The 18,253-nt window shown below is 37.8% G+C and overlaps 1 protein-coding gene across 2 annotated transcripts in view; it reads right to left on the bottom strand.

Annotated features, from left to right (window-relative positions):
• Positions 1-18,253, bottom strand: part of VPS41 (VPS41 subunit of HOPS complex) — a 99,021-nt gene that overhangs the window by 9,810 nt on the left and 70,958 nt on the right. For both annotated transcript variants that reach the window (XM_015854992.3, XM_015854994.2), the window contains exons 13-23: positions 16,537-16,652; positions 15,216-15,272; positions 13,954-14,015; positions 13,160-13,241; positions 7,812-7,904; positions 7,200-7,327; positions 6,232-6,376; positions 4,923-4,964; positions 4,747-4,797; positions 2,947-3,084; positions 510-564 (exon numbers count right to left, since the gene is read on the bottom strand). In XM_015854992.3, coding sequence (XP_015710478.2) covers positions 510-564; positions 2,947-3,084; positions 4,747-4,797; positions 4,923-4,964; positions 6,232-6,376; positions 7,200-7,327; positions 7,812-7,904; positions 13,160-13,241; positions 13,954-14,015; positions 15,216-15,272; positions 16,537-16,652 — 969 coding nt within the window. The remainder of the gene's footprint in view (positions 1-509; positions 565-2,946; positions 3,085-4,746; positions 4,798-4,922; positions 4,965-6,231; positions 6,377-7,199; positions 7,328-7,811; positions 7,905-13,159; positions 13,242-13,953; positions 14,016-15,215; positions 15,273-16,536; positions 16,653-18,253) is intronic.

Below are 18,253 nucleotides of genomic sequence, written 5' to 3'. Positions count from 1 at the left end.
ACAGCACCCATTCACATGTGGGGAAGTTAATTTATGTTTGAATCAGTTAATTTTTTTCTTTTTAATAAGACAGAAACAGCATTAGCCAACCTTCCACATAAGCAAAATGTACTACTAAGCTCCTGAGATGCGCTCAGAGTAAAACTTCTGTTTTATTTCTCCCCTGTCCTCAGAGAGAATTACTTTTCTCTTGGAGGTACTCTCAAAAACAAACAATTTCCTCCATCCAAAATCTCTCCCTTTAACTTCTCAAAACAAAAACTTCAAAAAGCACCAGAAAAACACAAACCAAAAGGACAATATGATACTATATCAAGGCAAGACATCATATGAATAATTGATTCCTTTATTTTCCAAATCATGTTATTTGGTTTTACTGACTGCATACCAACTTTGTCTTTGGGAAGTGTATTAACAGACAGAAGACAATATATCATATATTTCTGCAGCGTAAAGTTCATGACAAGATTAAAAGCATGTTATAATTTATCACAGGGAGAGTTACTTACTTAGAAGATAAACTGTCTCTTCTACAAAGTTTCTCTGTTGGCAGATCTCTAGAGCCTTGAATTAAGACAAGAGAAAAAAGAAAGAGAATACAGGGAACCATGTAACAAGATATTTTATTGATCAGAAATGCTACGAGAAACTAAAGGATGCTCTTCCATGAAGTTGCATTACTCATTTTGACAGGAATACAGCTTCCTTAACATACACTGTCAGGTCCTCTGGCATTAATTAAAAGGAGAAATTCCATGGCATTTTTTGCTTTTTTCTCTAAGGTTAAATAATTTCAGTATCTGGGATGTTTTTCAACTATAAACAGATTCTTTAACTGCTCATGACATTAGCTCTCAGCAGTTAAAGAACCTGTGCGCTGCTGAAAAACACCCCAGTTACTAGAATTACCAAACTGATAACTAATAAGTTCTTAACAGTGCTAAACTGACAGGATTGGGTTATGTCATAAATGATGCCATGTCTGTTTACAACCTAGAAGCAGGAAGCAAACTCAACACTTATGGAATATTTTCATATTTTCATATTTGGAAATCAAAACTGTATCTTCATAAGATATAGCTACAACTGAAGATATAGGTAGGAATTAATTCTTCCTTCTATTCTCAGATTGTTTCAGATAGGTTACTATGAAGTCTAAAGATAAACACAATGAATTCCAGAGGCAGGGTAGTGATTTCGCAACCAGATACTTAGGGTGCCTGATGGTATAAATAATTAGTAATGAATATAAAAACAGAGCTGATGGCCTTTTTTCTCTCCATTTTGAAGTTAAAGTACAAACTACCACGTATTCAGTATTTCTGTAAGTTGCACATTTAGTGACTGCCATGCTCCCTCTAGAGGAAAAGAGGGAACAATCATATTTTTTTTTGTTTTATATAAGCTTTGCTAAACTGCACTTGAAAACTTAAACTGCTTACTTTTAGAGAAACAGAATGACTTCTTGCATTGTTTATCATTTATTTATGGCAATGGTAAGTATGAGCTTGTTCAAATTGATTTTTTTCTTTCAATTTTCACACAGCACTGGAATCAACTTAACAGAAACTGAAGACTTGGGAAATTATGATCCTTCTTTTTATCTCCTTGGAGCAAATATATGTATGTAGAAAAAATCATTATTATGTGGCATTCATGGTAAAAATTAAAAAGGCTGCTCTGAAGGTAATGCTCTCTATATTTTTATGTTGACCCATGACAACAGAGGCAGAGAATGGTGGTGGTACAGCAGTAGGGGTTGAAATTTCCCGCCAATATTCCATTACATTTTGTGGTTGTGCAACAGATGGAAGCAGAGGGGCAGTCTGACCAAACGGTGCCTGACATGGAAGTGCATATGAAGCAGAGAGGTGGAATGGGTCTCTCACATGTTCTTGTTCAGAGCTTAAAGTAGTGCCAACAGTGTGGTTGCACCATTTACGCACGTTTTTCTGCACAAGCAATCACTGAATATAGGGAGCTTGATCTGAAATAACTACAGTCATTTTGCATCAAAATTAAAAAAATATGCACGTAAGGTTTGACACATAAAACCCTGATAATGCAAATAATACATACGGCAAAATACAAGATTTTGAGAGATAATAAATAAAAATTAATAGATTTTAGGGAATCACAGTCAAAAAAGTAAACATTGTTGATTAAAGTCTCTGTATGGCAGCCCTATCAAGCTTACTTGCCTAAAAACACTACTGAAATAGTGTAGTTTTTGGAACAATTGGGACAATTTTAACAAAGACCAAGGCTGCAGTCCTAACATGGTTTTATTTTCCTGTGTTGCACCAAGAAGTTGACTGACAATTGAAAAAATCAAGCAAAATAAAAGACGTGCTATGAATGGTTCTGTTTAGAGTGTCAACCACATAAACTACAGTATTTGATATTACATTTAAACTATTCTACAAGTGCCATCACTACATCTGCATACGGAGAGGCAAATTTACTTCATAAAATTCTGGCTCTGTTAGTTTAGTGACTGTTAAATTGTGTAAGTTATTTGAAAACAACTCAGGACATTAGAATATAAAGCTAGGAAAAGTACAGTTAAAGTTATCTAGATTTCAAGATCCAGCACTGACTATGCTTAGATTTTTTCAAAGCAACTGTTTATTTCTTGCAACCACAACCCACTGCCTCAGTCAGGTCACACACTGATGAATAAAGATGCTTCAGGCATGCATCAAGTGTGAATTTTGGACTCCTGCCTTAAAAATCATCACAGATTCCTCCATTCTGAGCTACAAGAGAAAGGTCTTAGCTATCAGCCAAGAGAAGGCGCATCACTTCTGCGGGTAATGATCACAAAGCCAAAGGATTCCTCCTTTTGGCAGTAGAGGGCAGTACCAGACACGTTTAGAAATGTACAATTCTACAAGTATCAGATGTAAAAATCCATGAGTTGTGTTTATGCCTGCTGGGGCTTACCTTCTCCAGCGGACAGTGTGTGCTGTCTCTGAGAAATGGTAGTAAATTTGGACGATCATATTCAGCATAAAGACTGATTTGTTTTTCATGATACCGTTGTCCTTTATGGTGGTCTCTTTTGAAAAGCTTGTGCAAATACTAAGAATTGAAAAAAGAAATGGAATTCAGAAACTCTTTCGTAACATATTTGGACTGTATCAAAAACTCTTTGTAATTTCCTCAGGAATAAACCAACACATACTAAAAGGCACAAAGATTAAATCCTGATTCAAAAAACTGATTTTTTTTTTTTTCCTCCAAAGTACTCTCGTCACAGCATTTTCCATTATTAACTCTGTAAACAAAAAGGTTTTTAGGAACATTTGAGTAAATGTCCTTCAGTCTTCACGGATTTTGAATTTTATGGTAAACTTTGGAGAAATGAGTCAAACAAAACATTTATTTATCTAGATATGCTTGACCAATATGGATAAGTTCAGACTATGAACATTTTAACTGAAGTACTGGTACTATAAATAGAGGGATGAAAGCCATTCTTCCTCTATGAGCAAAAATAAATAAATAAAATAAAAGACTTAAGAATAATCTGGAGGGTTACTCATATCCAAAGGGAAGCAGGCTCCACGCTTTGAAACAAATGCATGCCCTCCATAAACTGAGGGCATCTTCTTCGAAAAGCTCTTGGGCTGCAGGCTGTGCACTTCATAGAGTTGTTTGCTATAATCAGATCTTGAACTCATAAACTCACTCTCTCCAGCAGATCGATCGATGCCTTGAGCCCCAACCAGCACACAGCAGCAAGTTAAAACTTCCCTCCCTAATACAGCCCAAGATCACAGTTACATGTTAAGCATTCTACCAACAGCACGCTCCAACTGAAGAGCTGCTCTCAGAATAGCAATTTGGAGCCACAGTTGTTCTGATGTATTGTAATTCTGCGCAAAGCAGAACAGTCCTGCAGAGTATGGAAGTTACTGCTCTAGAAAGATAAGCAGCTTGCTGCCTTTATGGAAGAGAAAAATGTGTTTCAGGGCTGCATCCAATATCCAACCCCACTTCTATGTATGGAAAGAGGAAGAGAGAAGCAAGCAAGAAGGAAATGACCAGAGAGAACAATCATCTGCAATGCAAACAAGGAATGCCTTAGAGGATGTTAACTGAAAAGCAGTACATTACCTAGTTCTCACAAGTATACACTCTTTAAGATTATTTAACTACTGTAAAAATGCTATCACTATGGAAGAAAGTGGATGAGCAGAAACTGCCACTTTGGTTGTGATGACTTATGAAATTTCATTACTGTGTGCACACTGACAGCATACACACAAAGGATCATAGAATCCTTAAGAGTTGTTAGGGACCTCTGAAGGTCGTCTAGTCCAAATCCCCTACACTGAACATGTGCATCACAGACAGATCAGGTTGCCCAGAGCCTTAACCAGCCTCACACTGAAAGTTTCCAGGGACAGGGCATCAACCACATCTCTGGGCAACCTGCTCCAGTGCCACACCACTCTCACTGTAAAATACTTTTTCCTTACATCTAACTTAAATCTTTGAGCTTGAAACCATCTCCCCTTGTTCTACCACCACAGACCCTGCTAAAGGGTCTGTCTCCTTCTCTCCCGCAACTCGCCTTTAGATACCAAAAGGCCACTATCAGGTCACCTCGTGGACTTCTCACTGAACAGCCCCAGCACTCTCAGGCTGTCCTCAAAGGAGAGGTAATCTACCAGAGATGTGTCCTGCAGATATCTTATTTGGCTTAAAGTGAAACTAGTAGGATACAGAAGTCTTTACCACATGCTGTAGTTCAGGTCTATTTTCTAGCTCTTCAACAACTCTGTCAATCTGCAAGAAAACACGTAAAAACCAAGAGATAAGCAAACCTCTGTGAACATCACATTCACAATATTAAAGGAGGATGAAAAATGCAAGCAGCACTGGATCACCTATCATGAACTTGTCATACTCACAGAAATTTTATCTTCATTATCCAAAAGCATGTCTACTGCTTTCTAAAGTAAAGAAAGAAAATCCAGGTAAGAAATAGGTATGCACATTTTGTCACTCTTGATTACAGCATTATGCTTGTTCACTGATGGGTATCAGATAGACACTGCAGACTTACTCTCTTCAGCAGCATTAATTCAGAAAGCAGCTTGCATAACAACAGCTTTCTCCAACAGCAGAGCATTATAGGTAAACAAACACATAATGTAGTCTTCCAGAATACCTCTCCAAAGTTTACACACTAGCAGTAATCAACACCATGCACTTACACTGCAGATAAATTATGCCCATTGAACCATGAGTCACAGAAGGCCATTGGCAAATGCTGAAGAAATACTATTTATCCCAATGCAAAAGTCAGTTGCAGGGTGATGGCTATATAGGGAACATGCATCTCAACCTGCCTTAAAATTTGATTCCTTCAGCCTATCTGCACGTTGCTACTGTAACAGGAGCAGCCAAGATCATTTAAGAAGAGTAAGCACCAGGGTGCCTGTTCTTCCACTTATAAGATCAAATTTTGGTTCAATAAAATAAAATAAACTCACAGATGCTTGATATAATTCATTATGTTTATTAAAAAAACCCACTATTTTTCATACACTTTTTAAAAGGGGCATACCAAAGATAGTGATTTTTGGTAAAGATGGCTCCATATTTTAGTTCCAGTGCTGAAACAATAGCTACACAGAAACAGATGATCTATTTGTTTTCTCCCAAGGATCATAGAGATTGTTTCCCCAAGGACCAAACAGATTCTTTTCCTAGCACTCATACCAAATCTCATTTGCTGAGGTTTTAGACAACTGGGAAGAAGACTGAATTCAGCACCACATGCACACTTCTTGATTTTAGAGATTTAAGTTAATAACTTCAGAAACTTCCAGAAACAGTAAAATTTACAACGAAAAAAAGTGTAAAATACATTCAAAATATGTCTCACAACAAATTAAATGCTTACTTTATTTGGCTCATTAGCAGTGCGAATTGATGAGAAATGCAGGAAAATATAATTGTGAAAGTCTACCTACAAAAATGACCTCAGAACTGGTACTCTTCTCACTGTGAGTGATACTCAAATGGAAATATGAAAGAAAAATTTCATCCTTGGATCAATTACTATGCAGTCTAGGTAAACATCTCCTTATCTCAGAATGTATCCAGACACAGTAAAAAACTCTATGCTCACTGCTATCTTCAAACTAATTTATTCCTAATTTGTTAAGATATCTCTACTGAAACTGAATATAAAAACATTAAAAGTCACCATACCTCCGAATCAAAATCCATGAGCAGAACAATTTTATCTTTGATGGAACTGAACAGATTGTGCTTGTGGATCAACTGGAAGACATCTTTGTGCCTCAAAGTTAGGTAAATTTCTAGGGCTCTGCCATAGCGCTGATCGTAAGTATACCTGCCAAAAAGCACTGTTATAATTTACTTGACCTAAGTGCAAGAAAATCACCTCTGAGAGGAACGAAAAAATCTATATATATGTAGATGTATATAATGTAACAGTATGTAAAACTTATTACGATGCTACTTGATTTTATGAATATTTGAATAGTTGTTGATTTTTCACAATGAGAAATACCACTGTGAAACTCCATTTAAATAACGGTCACAGTGTTCATGTTCTGTGATTCCTGCATTTTCACTACCCCCTGTTTTCAAATCACATGGAAAGTGACACAAAACATTAGCTTTTCTAACTTTGGAAGCTACCAGAAACTCACTTCAGAGCAAAATAAAATTAAACAACAACAACAAAAAAGCCATGCAAACAAAACCAGCCCATATTGTTCTCTTAAAACTTTATGACAGACAGTAACAGAGCAGCAGAGAGTAGCTCTGCCTTCTGTGAAGAGGGTTTATGAAGATAACTTAATACAGGTGGGCATCAGGCTGAGAAAACTGAACAACTGTGTCCATGTAAGAAGTACTTTAGAACCAGATCAGTTTTAACACATTTTCTAGTCACATATTTCCAGCCATGCAGTAAACTTAAATATACTATTTTTTAAATAGAGGAAGAAAAATAAGAGATTATTTTCCTGTTATTTTCCTCTGTTCTGGATAGAGAAGTAGCAAATCCAATACTAAACTCTTTGCCTTCATACACTGCAACACTGCAGCGCAGCAAGTATTTCTGTTAAGAGAGTTAGACAAATATTTATAACCTACTGTATCCTATCTCAAGCACACTTTCTGTAATAGGAGTTTTAAATTGTACTTACAGTTCTGCAAGTGTTCTTAGCAATGTCCTGTTTTGTGGATCTTTCTTCAGGTGATCTACTACAGCTTGAACTATGATTGTGTTGTTGTAGAGATCTCCAGGCCACTCTTTTATCAGGGTTGCAAACCCCTAAAAATATAAGAGATTGTAACAGAAACAGAAAGAAGTGCCTAAGGAACATTTCAAAACATCAAAGCCCCAGCTAAGCCTCTGAGATGATACATGCTGTGCTTCACCTCTAAGCCACTTTTACATGCCCACAAACATGCACAGTGTATAGATTTTCCTTCTCAGGGCAATGTTAGCAAGATTCATGAAGCTGGGTCTCTTGCAGGTGTTGCTTGCTTTGTGAAGCAGGTAGACTACTTTCTTTACATTAAACAACTAAAAATAATAGTATCCCTAATAAGTAAACAATCCTAAAAGATTAGAGCTCTCTGAAAAACATTTTATTTATTCTTCTGAAAACAAAGTGTGATGTTTTTTGCTATCATGGAATTGTTCATTGACAACCTGCTTGAACATGATGGAGAATTTGTTATTGGAATTCTACATTGCTCAGTGTCTTTTGCTTGCAACTGCTACCACATGTGGACATGTTTGGCTGCAGTACCTCATAGTCACTCTCCAAAAACTCGTGCAGGACCATCTCATATATAAGAGGTTTCAAAACTGGATCTCGTCTGGGCAAGTAACGACTAATTGCCTGTAGGAACAAATAGAACAAGGAGTAAGAAAGAGTATGACATATAACATCCCACTATTTTAATGACAGAAAAAAGAATTGCTTGGAAACAAACAGCAAAGTCATGCACAAAACGTGGCTGTTAGTAAACACTGGAAAAACTTTATGCTCTGATTTGTAAGCAGTATCCTAGTATTACTTGCTTTAAGATGGCACGTGTTGGAATCACATAACTTACCTGAAATGCATTTCATTAGACTGTGGTAAGATACTACTTGCAATGGGAAAATGAGCCACTGGACTTACCAAGATGTGACTACTAACTGGCAGTCATTAGAGAATAACACACACACACAAAAGACCCCTCAGAAGAAGAAAGTTCTCAATATTAATTTTGTCTAGTCTTTATGTTGTAAAAAAGTATGAGCATTCATTAGTTGAAAAATGCTTACTTTTAATTTGTGACTTACTATGAAGCCATTACAGTTTTGAAGAGTTCTGTTTCACAAACTATTTTCACATATCCAAATAAAAATTTGAGAACATACCTCTCCGATGAAATTCTGAATGAATGTGATCTGTTGCTTTATAGCAGGTGTTAAGAAACTGCATGCTGACAGTTAGGAGACAGGAGTCTGCCTGAATTAATCAGCTCATGCCATGGAATTTCAGCACAGCTTCTTATTTACCACTACTATTCTACACAAAAGGAGGCCAAGGTTATTACAGCCTTCTTAAACAAACCCTACCACTACTAGCACTACTAGCCATGCTGGGACTCTGGCGCTTATAGCTGAAAGCCCAGCACCAATGAAATTCCTCCAAGCACTCAGAGACACTGCCTGCTGCCCACTAACATAACATGTTGAGGAACATGTCAGTACTGAGGCTGCTTGAACAAAGCAGAAAAAGAACGTTACACATCAAGACAGGTTGGTGTGGTTTTACAAACAATGACTATTCAGAACCAACTCTCCCAGTATATGACTTTGAAGCGCAGGATGCTGCCAATGCCAGCTCTCATCATCTGTTACAGAATTTAACAGCTACCTTGGGACACAGCCCTGCCAGCTGCCCCAGGGAGCCAAACCACAAAGAAAGCAGGCTGGATGTCAGCTGGAGATTCAAAGAAGAAAAGATCCCCAAACTGCTTCTTCTCATATCCCCTTTCTACTTTACTGTCCCCTCCTAAGCAAACAGCTTCAGTGAAAAAGCTTTGCTTTGCTAGCACCACTCACTGAGGAGCAGAGGAGATGCCTCTTCATGTGGGCCCAGAGTAATGCAGAAAGGAAATCACTGTGGCCCCAAGTCCCACTGCTTCAGAGGGAAACTGCAACCACCTCCTGTAGCTTGGCTCTTGCACCCAGAGAAGACAGAATAGCATCCAAATAATTTTTGAGCCAAGGCACAAAGCTGAACTAAAACCTGTGCTGGAGGTTACAAACTCTCCCTATTTTATCTTTAAGCAGTAGCTAAAGAGTGAAGTCAGACAGACAAAAAAGCTACAGAATTGGGATGCCTTTATATCAATTCCTGAGCCACACAGGGAAACTGACTTTAAATGAGAAGAAGATACTACATACAGAAGCACTTTTGTTCTTCTTTTTTCTTCACACATGCTTTCAGACTTCTGATCAATAAAAGCTGGATATACACACATATCAAATATAGAAGGTGACATGAGATAGCCTAAAACATCTCACCAATAAGCCCAAACCACAGATACGTATTCCTCTGAGGATACTTCTGAGATGAAATAGGCTGTCTGGATAACGCTGCTCAGTGCTAAGCCCACCAAGTCAGGTGAAGACTTTGAAGTGTCCCCTAGCCAACATTTTGGTCATTAAAACACCCCTGCTGCCACCTGATCATCCCGCACCCCTGCTGAAAGTCACTGCTGCCACAGCAGAACTAACAGCATGGAGCATATCCCCCATGCCACAATCAACAGCACTCACAGTTTGACTTCCTCCATCAAATCCACCTTCCGCAGCTGCTCAAGTTGGAACCCTGGACCTAATGCTGCTGTGATTCATGCACAAGCTCAAGACTCCATCAGGGTTAACACCGCTAGAGGAGCAGATTTCCTCAAGGCTCTAAAATTCTGAAACTACTGTTTAAAATTCAGGTGCAGAATTGCAAATCACAAAGATACCAAAATGCAGCCTTGATAGCCAAGTAGGACTTTTTTATACAGTACATTCAAAAAACCCTAAACCCACAGATGATACTGCAACCATCAGGTTTCAGGCAATGGCTTGAAGATGAAGGGAAAAATCTTTACGAGAAGCTTCCTTTTGAAATGCACAAATAATTCCAGAGAATGACAAAGTAATACAACCATTCCAAAGCAAAGGACTGTACTTCAAAAGTTCATGTGATTTTATTTCTTGGTCCTAGAAAACACTTTGTCTTCTCATCAAGGCTAAAAGCCTTTAGAACCTGATTACATTACTGTGTTTCATAGCTGCTGGTTGGATAAATATGTAGAAATTTCAAATAACATAAGAAATGGCAAACATTACAAGAACTCAGACCCAGCTAAACTTACTTCAGGTAAGTAACCTTAGTAACCTGGGAAAACTTGTATGAAACTGCAATAGTAAAATAAGAAAGGCAACTTCTAGGTCTGCAACCTGGAGCTGAATGATCTAACATACTGTACCTTATGTTTTCCCAAGTCCATTTCCAATGGATCTGAAAACAACCAACCGTTTAGAAAGGTAATAATTTAGTAGAGATTTTTTTTTGCAGCAAACGTGTGAATATTTTTATATTTTACAGTCTGTTGGATGACATAAGTGGAATCAAGAAAAACATCCATTCCAGACGCTCGTATCTACAGATAAAATAAAACCAAGAGAACTGAGAAGCAGTGTATCAAAATTTCACTGCTACCTGCACTCAAGTCCTTTACTGGATTGAAATAAAAAGACAGAAGCATGTGATTTCGTCTTCCAATGTGGCAAAGAGTGCACCGAACCACTAAGAACTCATATAAAAGGCAAGGCTGTTCTTGCACTAGTGTGACTAACACAAAAGCCATGCATTTCTAAAAAGCATAACGCTGAAACACTTTCACTCTTTGAACAGAATTAAACAGTTTAAAACCAGCAAGGGACTGCACACTGTGACATCTTAATAATATGTCCTTTTTGGCTCATTGAGTTTGAATAGGAAGCCATCAAATTCAGAAATAAGCGTACGTTTGGCAGTGACAGCAGCATACAGCCTTATATCCCAAGGCAATTTATTAACTGAGAATCTCACATTAAGCGTATACCATCGTGGTAGCTGGCTTCCTACCAGGAAAAACACGAGACAGAGCAGACTGCTCCTCTTTTGTGACCACTTCTAGCAAAGAGGAAATTGAGATCATCTGGTACCATGTTAGAATAGTCACAGCAAGTCACCACCAGACACAGGAATGCAACTAACTTAAAACTTAGTTCAACAGTCTGTTGATTCTCTTGGTGCATGATTTATAATTTAGACACTTTACAGGAAACAAACACCTTCTTTTTCTCTTCACCTGATAGTAGGATCTGAATATTTCCACGCTGCTTGAGATACATGGGGGTCAACTGGTAAGGGACAGCCACCTGCACATCTGTATCTACCTGCACACCTGTATCCTGACCCTAAGCTTCCTAAGACCCAAAATCCAGAAACTGCAGAGACTGAATCTGTCCAAACTACATCTACAGGCATGACTGATAACCAGCTATCCTTTGTGCACTGTAATGGAGGGCCTAGCTTCACCTTCAATCACCCACTCAGTAGCCATGGAAAGCGCAGGCTGAGGACTGCAATCTCCTTCAATCCTGCAATCAGCCTTCTCATCCACAGGCCAATTCTCAGGCCAAGACCAGATCCGAGAGACCTCACAGGCCCTCAAGCAGACACCTCTTCTGTCTCAGTACAATTGCCCAGAGGATGCCAGACCCTCTTCTCCCCACCTCTCTCCTCTGGGATCAGGGCAGAAGAGGTGCCACCTTCTCATACTCCTGGGGTAGAGGAAAAGGACAGCTGATGCAACCCTTGAAACTTAACAGTTTTAAATGATTATGTCTCCCTTGGCTGCCTGTGGGTTACCAGTATGCTCTGCCTCCTCTCTGCTGCTGTCTATCACAGACAGATAGCTACAAGGTGCTCAAGAAGCCCTCAAAGGACCTTTATTGAGAAAAATCAGCTAGCAGCTGTGTAAGGAATCAAGGTTTTAATTCTGCAGCAGGATACATGTATCTTCCTTTAACTCACATATTCCTCCAGAATGAAACTGGTAACCTATTTCCTTCAGCTATTTTAGTTAAAACCTAAGCCAAAACACTAATACATAAAGGAATATATTTTAAATGGGAAACATTTTGCAAAGAAAAAGAGAAAGGGAAAGAGGAAAAAAGAGGAAAAGAGGAAATGAAAAGCCTGGAGAAGGAAACCTCATTGCTGATTTTCAGAACTTACAGGGAGTTTAAAGAGGAGGGAAATCAACTTTTTACAAGGGTAGATAGAGATAGGACAAGAAGGAATGATTTAAAATGAATGGAGGGGATATCAGATTAGATGTCAGGGGGAAACTGTTCACTGTGAGGTCGGTGAGGTGCTGGAAAAGGCTGCTCAGAGGAGCTGTGGATGTCCCATCCCTGGAGGCATTCCAGGCCAGACTGAATTGGGCCCCGGGTGACTTGATCTAGTGCCTGATTTAGTGGTTGGCAACCCTGCCCACAGCAGATGGCTGGAACTAGATGATCTCTGAGGTCCCTTCCAACTCAAGCCATTCTATGATTCTATAGTTTTTCCCAAAATTACTTTGCTATTTAACTATTTTTTGACAATTAAAGCTCTGCTGTAAGGGACCTGGATTTTCAGGAAAGACTGGCACAGAAGCTTTTCTGTGTAAAAGCTGAGGCAAGATTTTTGAGGGCATACTTGAAAGAAGTGAAAACTAAATGGGAATGATGTATTTAACTGTAAGCATCTGTGAAAGTAAAGGCCCTGGGGGTGGGTCTTCTACTTGTGGGCTGTCAACAAGTTAAAAATAAGTAGTTGAGTACCTGGGGTATGCTTTGCCTCCAACCCTGTTTGGAGGCTTGTTAACATATACCTATCAACCTGAGCGACAACTGTACTACTCAGGATCTGGTGCAGGAATTTCAAAGGCAGTGTCTTGTGCTACCACATTAGTCATTAAATGTCAATTCTTTAGATACTTGCACAAAGCATGAAGGAAATAGAGCATGCCAATTACTTCACCTGAGAGATAGAAATAAACTTACCTTAAGTTGACCTATTTCTTTAAACTTGTAAACTTCAAATTCCCAGAGTTCTGTGTTTTTGCCAAGAATTTTCTGGCACTTTCTGTGAAGAAAATGAAAGGGTATAGAACAAAAAATTCATACACAGAATAATACAAATGTGACAGCATTATTGCACGGATTCCTTTATTTTCTCTACCAGACTCATTCAAATTTAACTAATTTTGGCAAGAATTGCTTCAAGCAATTTCATCACATTCAAAAGAACATGACAGCTTACTATGCATTCATCCTTATCAATTAGGGTTGCATAACAAATTCAAAAATTTCACTCACAAAGTAAAATAGCACTTAAAAAGCACTTAAAGACATACATACACATACATACATATTAAAATACAAATCTTAGGCAATTCCTTATCTTTTAGGTAACCAAATCTGTCTTTTTGGTTCCACCCACGGAACCACAAACTATCTTCTGATAGTCTTACATGCAATTGAAACACTAATAAGATAATCAGCATCTAAAGGAAACCTCAATGTTGAAAATTTAGTGTAATTTTGAAAAAAAATCACAGATTACTTTCTAAAAAATACATCTCAATTTCAATTAAATTTATGAAAGATTCCACTAACTTTCTGGTCTCTATAGGCAAGAAAATAAAGGACACAATAATATGTGTCTATGTTTTGAAACTTCAGAGACTCCAGAACACATTGAAAATGATGGCACAAAACACTTCAGAATCAGTAATTGCTCTCACTATTTCTCACAGATACACTTCAGCCAGCAAAGAAAATCTTTAATATGTTACCGAGCAGCCAGGTCATGCTCTCCTTTCTCCACTAGGTGATTTATATAGGCTAAGCCTATGTCCTAAAGGGAATAAAAATAAGTAATTAGTTATAAAAGTTTGGAAGTCAAGTACTTTACTGCTACAGTAAGTACCATTTCAGCTGCAGTCACTCTCATTATGTCAAGCACCAGCACCTACATGGAAACTCAGTTCTACTTTAGATGCAGGGCCCACAGAACAGAACAGTCAATACAAAATATTTGCCTAAATACCCCAAGAAGTTAAACTGAGATGCTCTTTTACATTATTTTCATAATCTTGTTGACACTAGGAAGACTGTACCATCTCTATATGCTAAAGATGGTTGAAAACACACAGCTGATCATTCAGTGCTTGCATCAAAATAAGACTGCTTGCTAAGAACATAGCCACCATATGAAGAATCTTCTCTGTCAACATGAAGTTTGCAACAGACAAAAATCTTGGTTGAGAATATAAGCCCTAGGAATGCTTCATAAAGTAAAGGGATTACCGATAACTTTTCAAGAGTATGAAATATAATTGCACATTAATTTCAACTTCTCAATAGTTTATCAGACACTTCAGCAGGAAAATAATTTGGTAGGTACTTAATACTAGAATTCTGTCAAACAGCTTGCCTTCTGTTGTAACCCCAACTGTTACATTACTGCTGTTACATTATCTACCTCCCATTTTTGTTTTTAACATCAGTACACTTTGTCGCTCTTTGAAGAAACTTGAAATAACTATACTAGAGAAAAGGAACTTAACTATGTAAAATAATGAGAAATGCAAAGCAACATGAGAACTAGATGTGAAACAGCAACAGAATTTCAGCAGTATTTAAAAGGTCGTCCAATTGCACCTTTGATACTCCTGCCAAAACCCTGTCACACGAACAGGGTAGAAGTTAGAGAAATGTGTCACCTCATGCTCTATCTGTAATATTGTAATAATGTGTCTTTCTTGAACAGCAGTAAATCTAACACAAAAGTAAAAGCAAACAAAAATCCTATCAGCAGCCAGAGAAGTGAAATACTTTTTAATGTCAATAGCACCTTTATAAAATCCACATCCTTTCATGTTTCATGCACTAACATTCCTGTTCTGCAGCTGAAACCAGGAAATCGAATGCTAGTCAGAGAGTGCCTAACAGCTATTGTCCAGTGCGACACAGAACAGGGAATGCATTTGTAGCATCACATAGTGCTCTTAAAGAAATCAGATATTTTGTTTTGAATGGAAGTTTTCAGACTTACCAAAATCTTGTGCTTTTTTATGGTTTTCTGACTGATCTCAGCTGCCATCAAAGCCTCCTGTATTCAAAGAAAGGAGAGATACTAGCCATATACATAAACTTTCAATACAGAAAGCTCTAGAACTGCATAAATCAACTTTTTTTTTCTTTTTTTTTTTTTTTTTTCTCATAGTAGGGTGTTTGAAGCAGTAGAATTTTTAATGCCATGGTTGAATGAGCAGCTTTGAATTCATACTCAAACAAAAGCAGTCAACCAAAGAGAAAACTACTTTTGTTTCCATCTGGGTTCACTCCACATTACTGTATTAGGATCAGATCTCAAGATTACAACAAGAAAGACAATGCAATCCCATTGGATCATTTTCAAATGAGAACTCTTCCCTACCAAACATGAAAAAAATCATCAGTATGGCAGTGGGGGATGGGTATACTTCTCTCTACCACAAAAGCCTTCTCCAGTCTGTATGTTTTATATTTAAGTGTCATTTTTGGTTCCTTCCCCTACTTCAAATGCACAGAAACAAAGCTGGCACTTTTACAAACAAAACAAAACCTTTAACATGCATCCTAAAACACATGCTATCTACTACCTTGAATAACATTCATAAGGGCACATGCACAGCTATCACTTGCAAATTGCTGGAGTCTTCAGGGACTAGATGCTGTGATTTACATAAACAGCAAAACTGCATATGAGTGTGTTCTACAGACACAAAAGCATCTGCAAAGATTTAAACAACCCTGCATGAGGACTACCTTGACTGCATTAATGAAAAGAGTTACGTGTTGAATGGCACTTCTTTTTTCTTATAAAGGGCATCCAACAAACAGCATATAAACAAGCACCTGCAAGCCACTTCACATATGGGAACACGTGTTCTAAATCACTGACTGGAGGAAATCAGAGTCCAGAACAGTGGGTGCATGCTGAGATTGTGTTTAAGCATTTAGTATTGATATAGATGTTGAGATACACATACACAGATCAGTAGTTAACTCTTCTGCAGATTTAGAGCCAAGAAACAGCTATAATGACTTTTAGTGACAGCTAACACATTTTATATCTGATGCTGATGGCAGTATTCACAGCGTTTAATTCATCCATCTCATTTGAGTGCCATTCAGATGAGTTGCTCCAGTAAGAAGTCTAACTCTCAAGAGAGATGACGCAGAGATGCACGGTCAACACCTGCCCTCACAGTCATGTAGATAATGACTTAAGGAACAGAAACTATTCAGTTCAAATGATCTAGCTAAGTTCACTACACCACTACAACTTCAAAATCAGAAAAATCTGAAGGAAAGAATGTTGTAAAAATTACTTCATATTTCTTCTTTTCAAGAAGCCAGTCAATGTGGTCATCTTGGTCCCGTTCTTTAGCTACAACCACGTCTCTTGGGCTAATGATATAAAACAGCGATTCACCTTCCGAATACTCTGCAAATGCATACACAATTTTATTATTATTATATTTTCCTTAAGTAAAGCTTTTTAGTACACCCTAGAGGGGAATTTGCAGAGGAGATGCAAGGAAGGAAGCAAGGCTATTCCTGCAGAACATGCTTGTTCAGAAAGCTATATTCTCCAATGAATTAAAACTGGCTTAAATGGTAAAACAGCTTTCAAAATAAATAAATAAATAAATAAATAAAAAATCACTACAGCTTATTGCAAATTCTGATTCATTCACTATGTGTAAACTTTATGACGGTTTAGAACACATTATGGTACTTTTAGAGGACTATTACACTCCGTAGCCTGCAATAAACTTATCCTTCCCATCAAGGTCAAGGCCATCAAAAGCATAAATGATAGATGCCATAACCCCTGGGGACACAGCACATCATTACAGCAATGCATGTGCAACACTATAAGTTAAGGTTATATGTATAATGCATTTGCTTATACCATAAGCCTTTATTTTTGAGTAAGCTCAAAGTAAAAATGTACTTAAAGGTAAAATCAACCACAGAAGATGACTGCTCAGAATAAATATTATTTGCAGAGAACCCATGAAAAATCATTATCAATATTTAGTGGGTATTCCATCCCATATATGGAATATCTGGGGTATTACATATCACCTCTGAGCCTATAAGCAATCCATAAAATACTGCTTGCTTTAAAGCCATCCAAAAATTTTAGACTTGTCAGGTTAAGTAGAATATTTATTAAGCATAAAAGTACAACTGTGGGCATCAGTGTTCTGCTTAGGGACAGGTATAAAGCAATCCCAATTCTGCTGATAGCTGCAGAGATGTTCTGGAGATCAGGAAAAGATATAGTTTATTTCTTTCTAGTGGCTTAAGGGCATTGATGAACACAAAGTGGCCTGCCAAGCCTATGATTTGAAATGTGGTGCCAGGGAAGGTGTTTAAAAATCAGATTCATGGATTTTAAAAGCCAGAAGGAATGTTTCTGTTTAATGTTCCCTATATAATCTTCACCACAGAATTCTGCATCAGCTTTGCCATGTGTCTTCTTGAATTACAACACGTACATCAGAAAATCCCACCATCTTAATTAAAAGAAAGTATATACTATGCTAGAGTTTTCTTTTTCTCCCTGCCTGTTACATAATTAAATCCATCTTCAAGGCTGAAGTTGTCAAACTCCAGTTCCTACTCATTTTAACACTCTGAGGTCTGTTGCATGCTGACAGCTTTGTCAGTACAGGGAAGCTAAGTAGTAATGTGCCCCTTTTAATTTGATCCAGGGGCATCTTACTGTTGAAATTACATCTATTCCATCTTTGGCTCTAAACAACTTGTCCAGATGCTGTATCATTCATTCATCACTATTCTTGAAGCCCTTCTACCCAAAGATACATAGGAACTTCTACAGATCATGAACAGATCTCTATCAAAGATACTTTTCCCCAGGATACTGGGCATTATGCGAGATCTAGACTTATCTATCTCCCAGCAAATCCAACTTGTAAATGGCATTGCAAATCATAACATTTAATTATGCCCATCTTTGCAAGTAATGTACATTTGTGTTATTTCATCTGACTGGTTCTTACACTTCAGTGTCTT

Source organism: Coturnix japonica, chromosome 2, assembly GCF_054131305.1.
Source record: "Coturnix japonica strain WE chromosome 2, WE-NBRP24, whole genome shotgun sequence".
NCBI classification, from domain to species: domain Eukaryota; kingdom Metazoa; phylum Chordata; class Aves; order Galliformes; family Phasianidae; genus Coturnix; species Coturnix japonica.
Note: the sequence above shows the minus strand (reverse complement) of the source record. Positions and strands in the feature narration are given on the sequence as shown.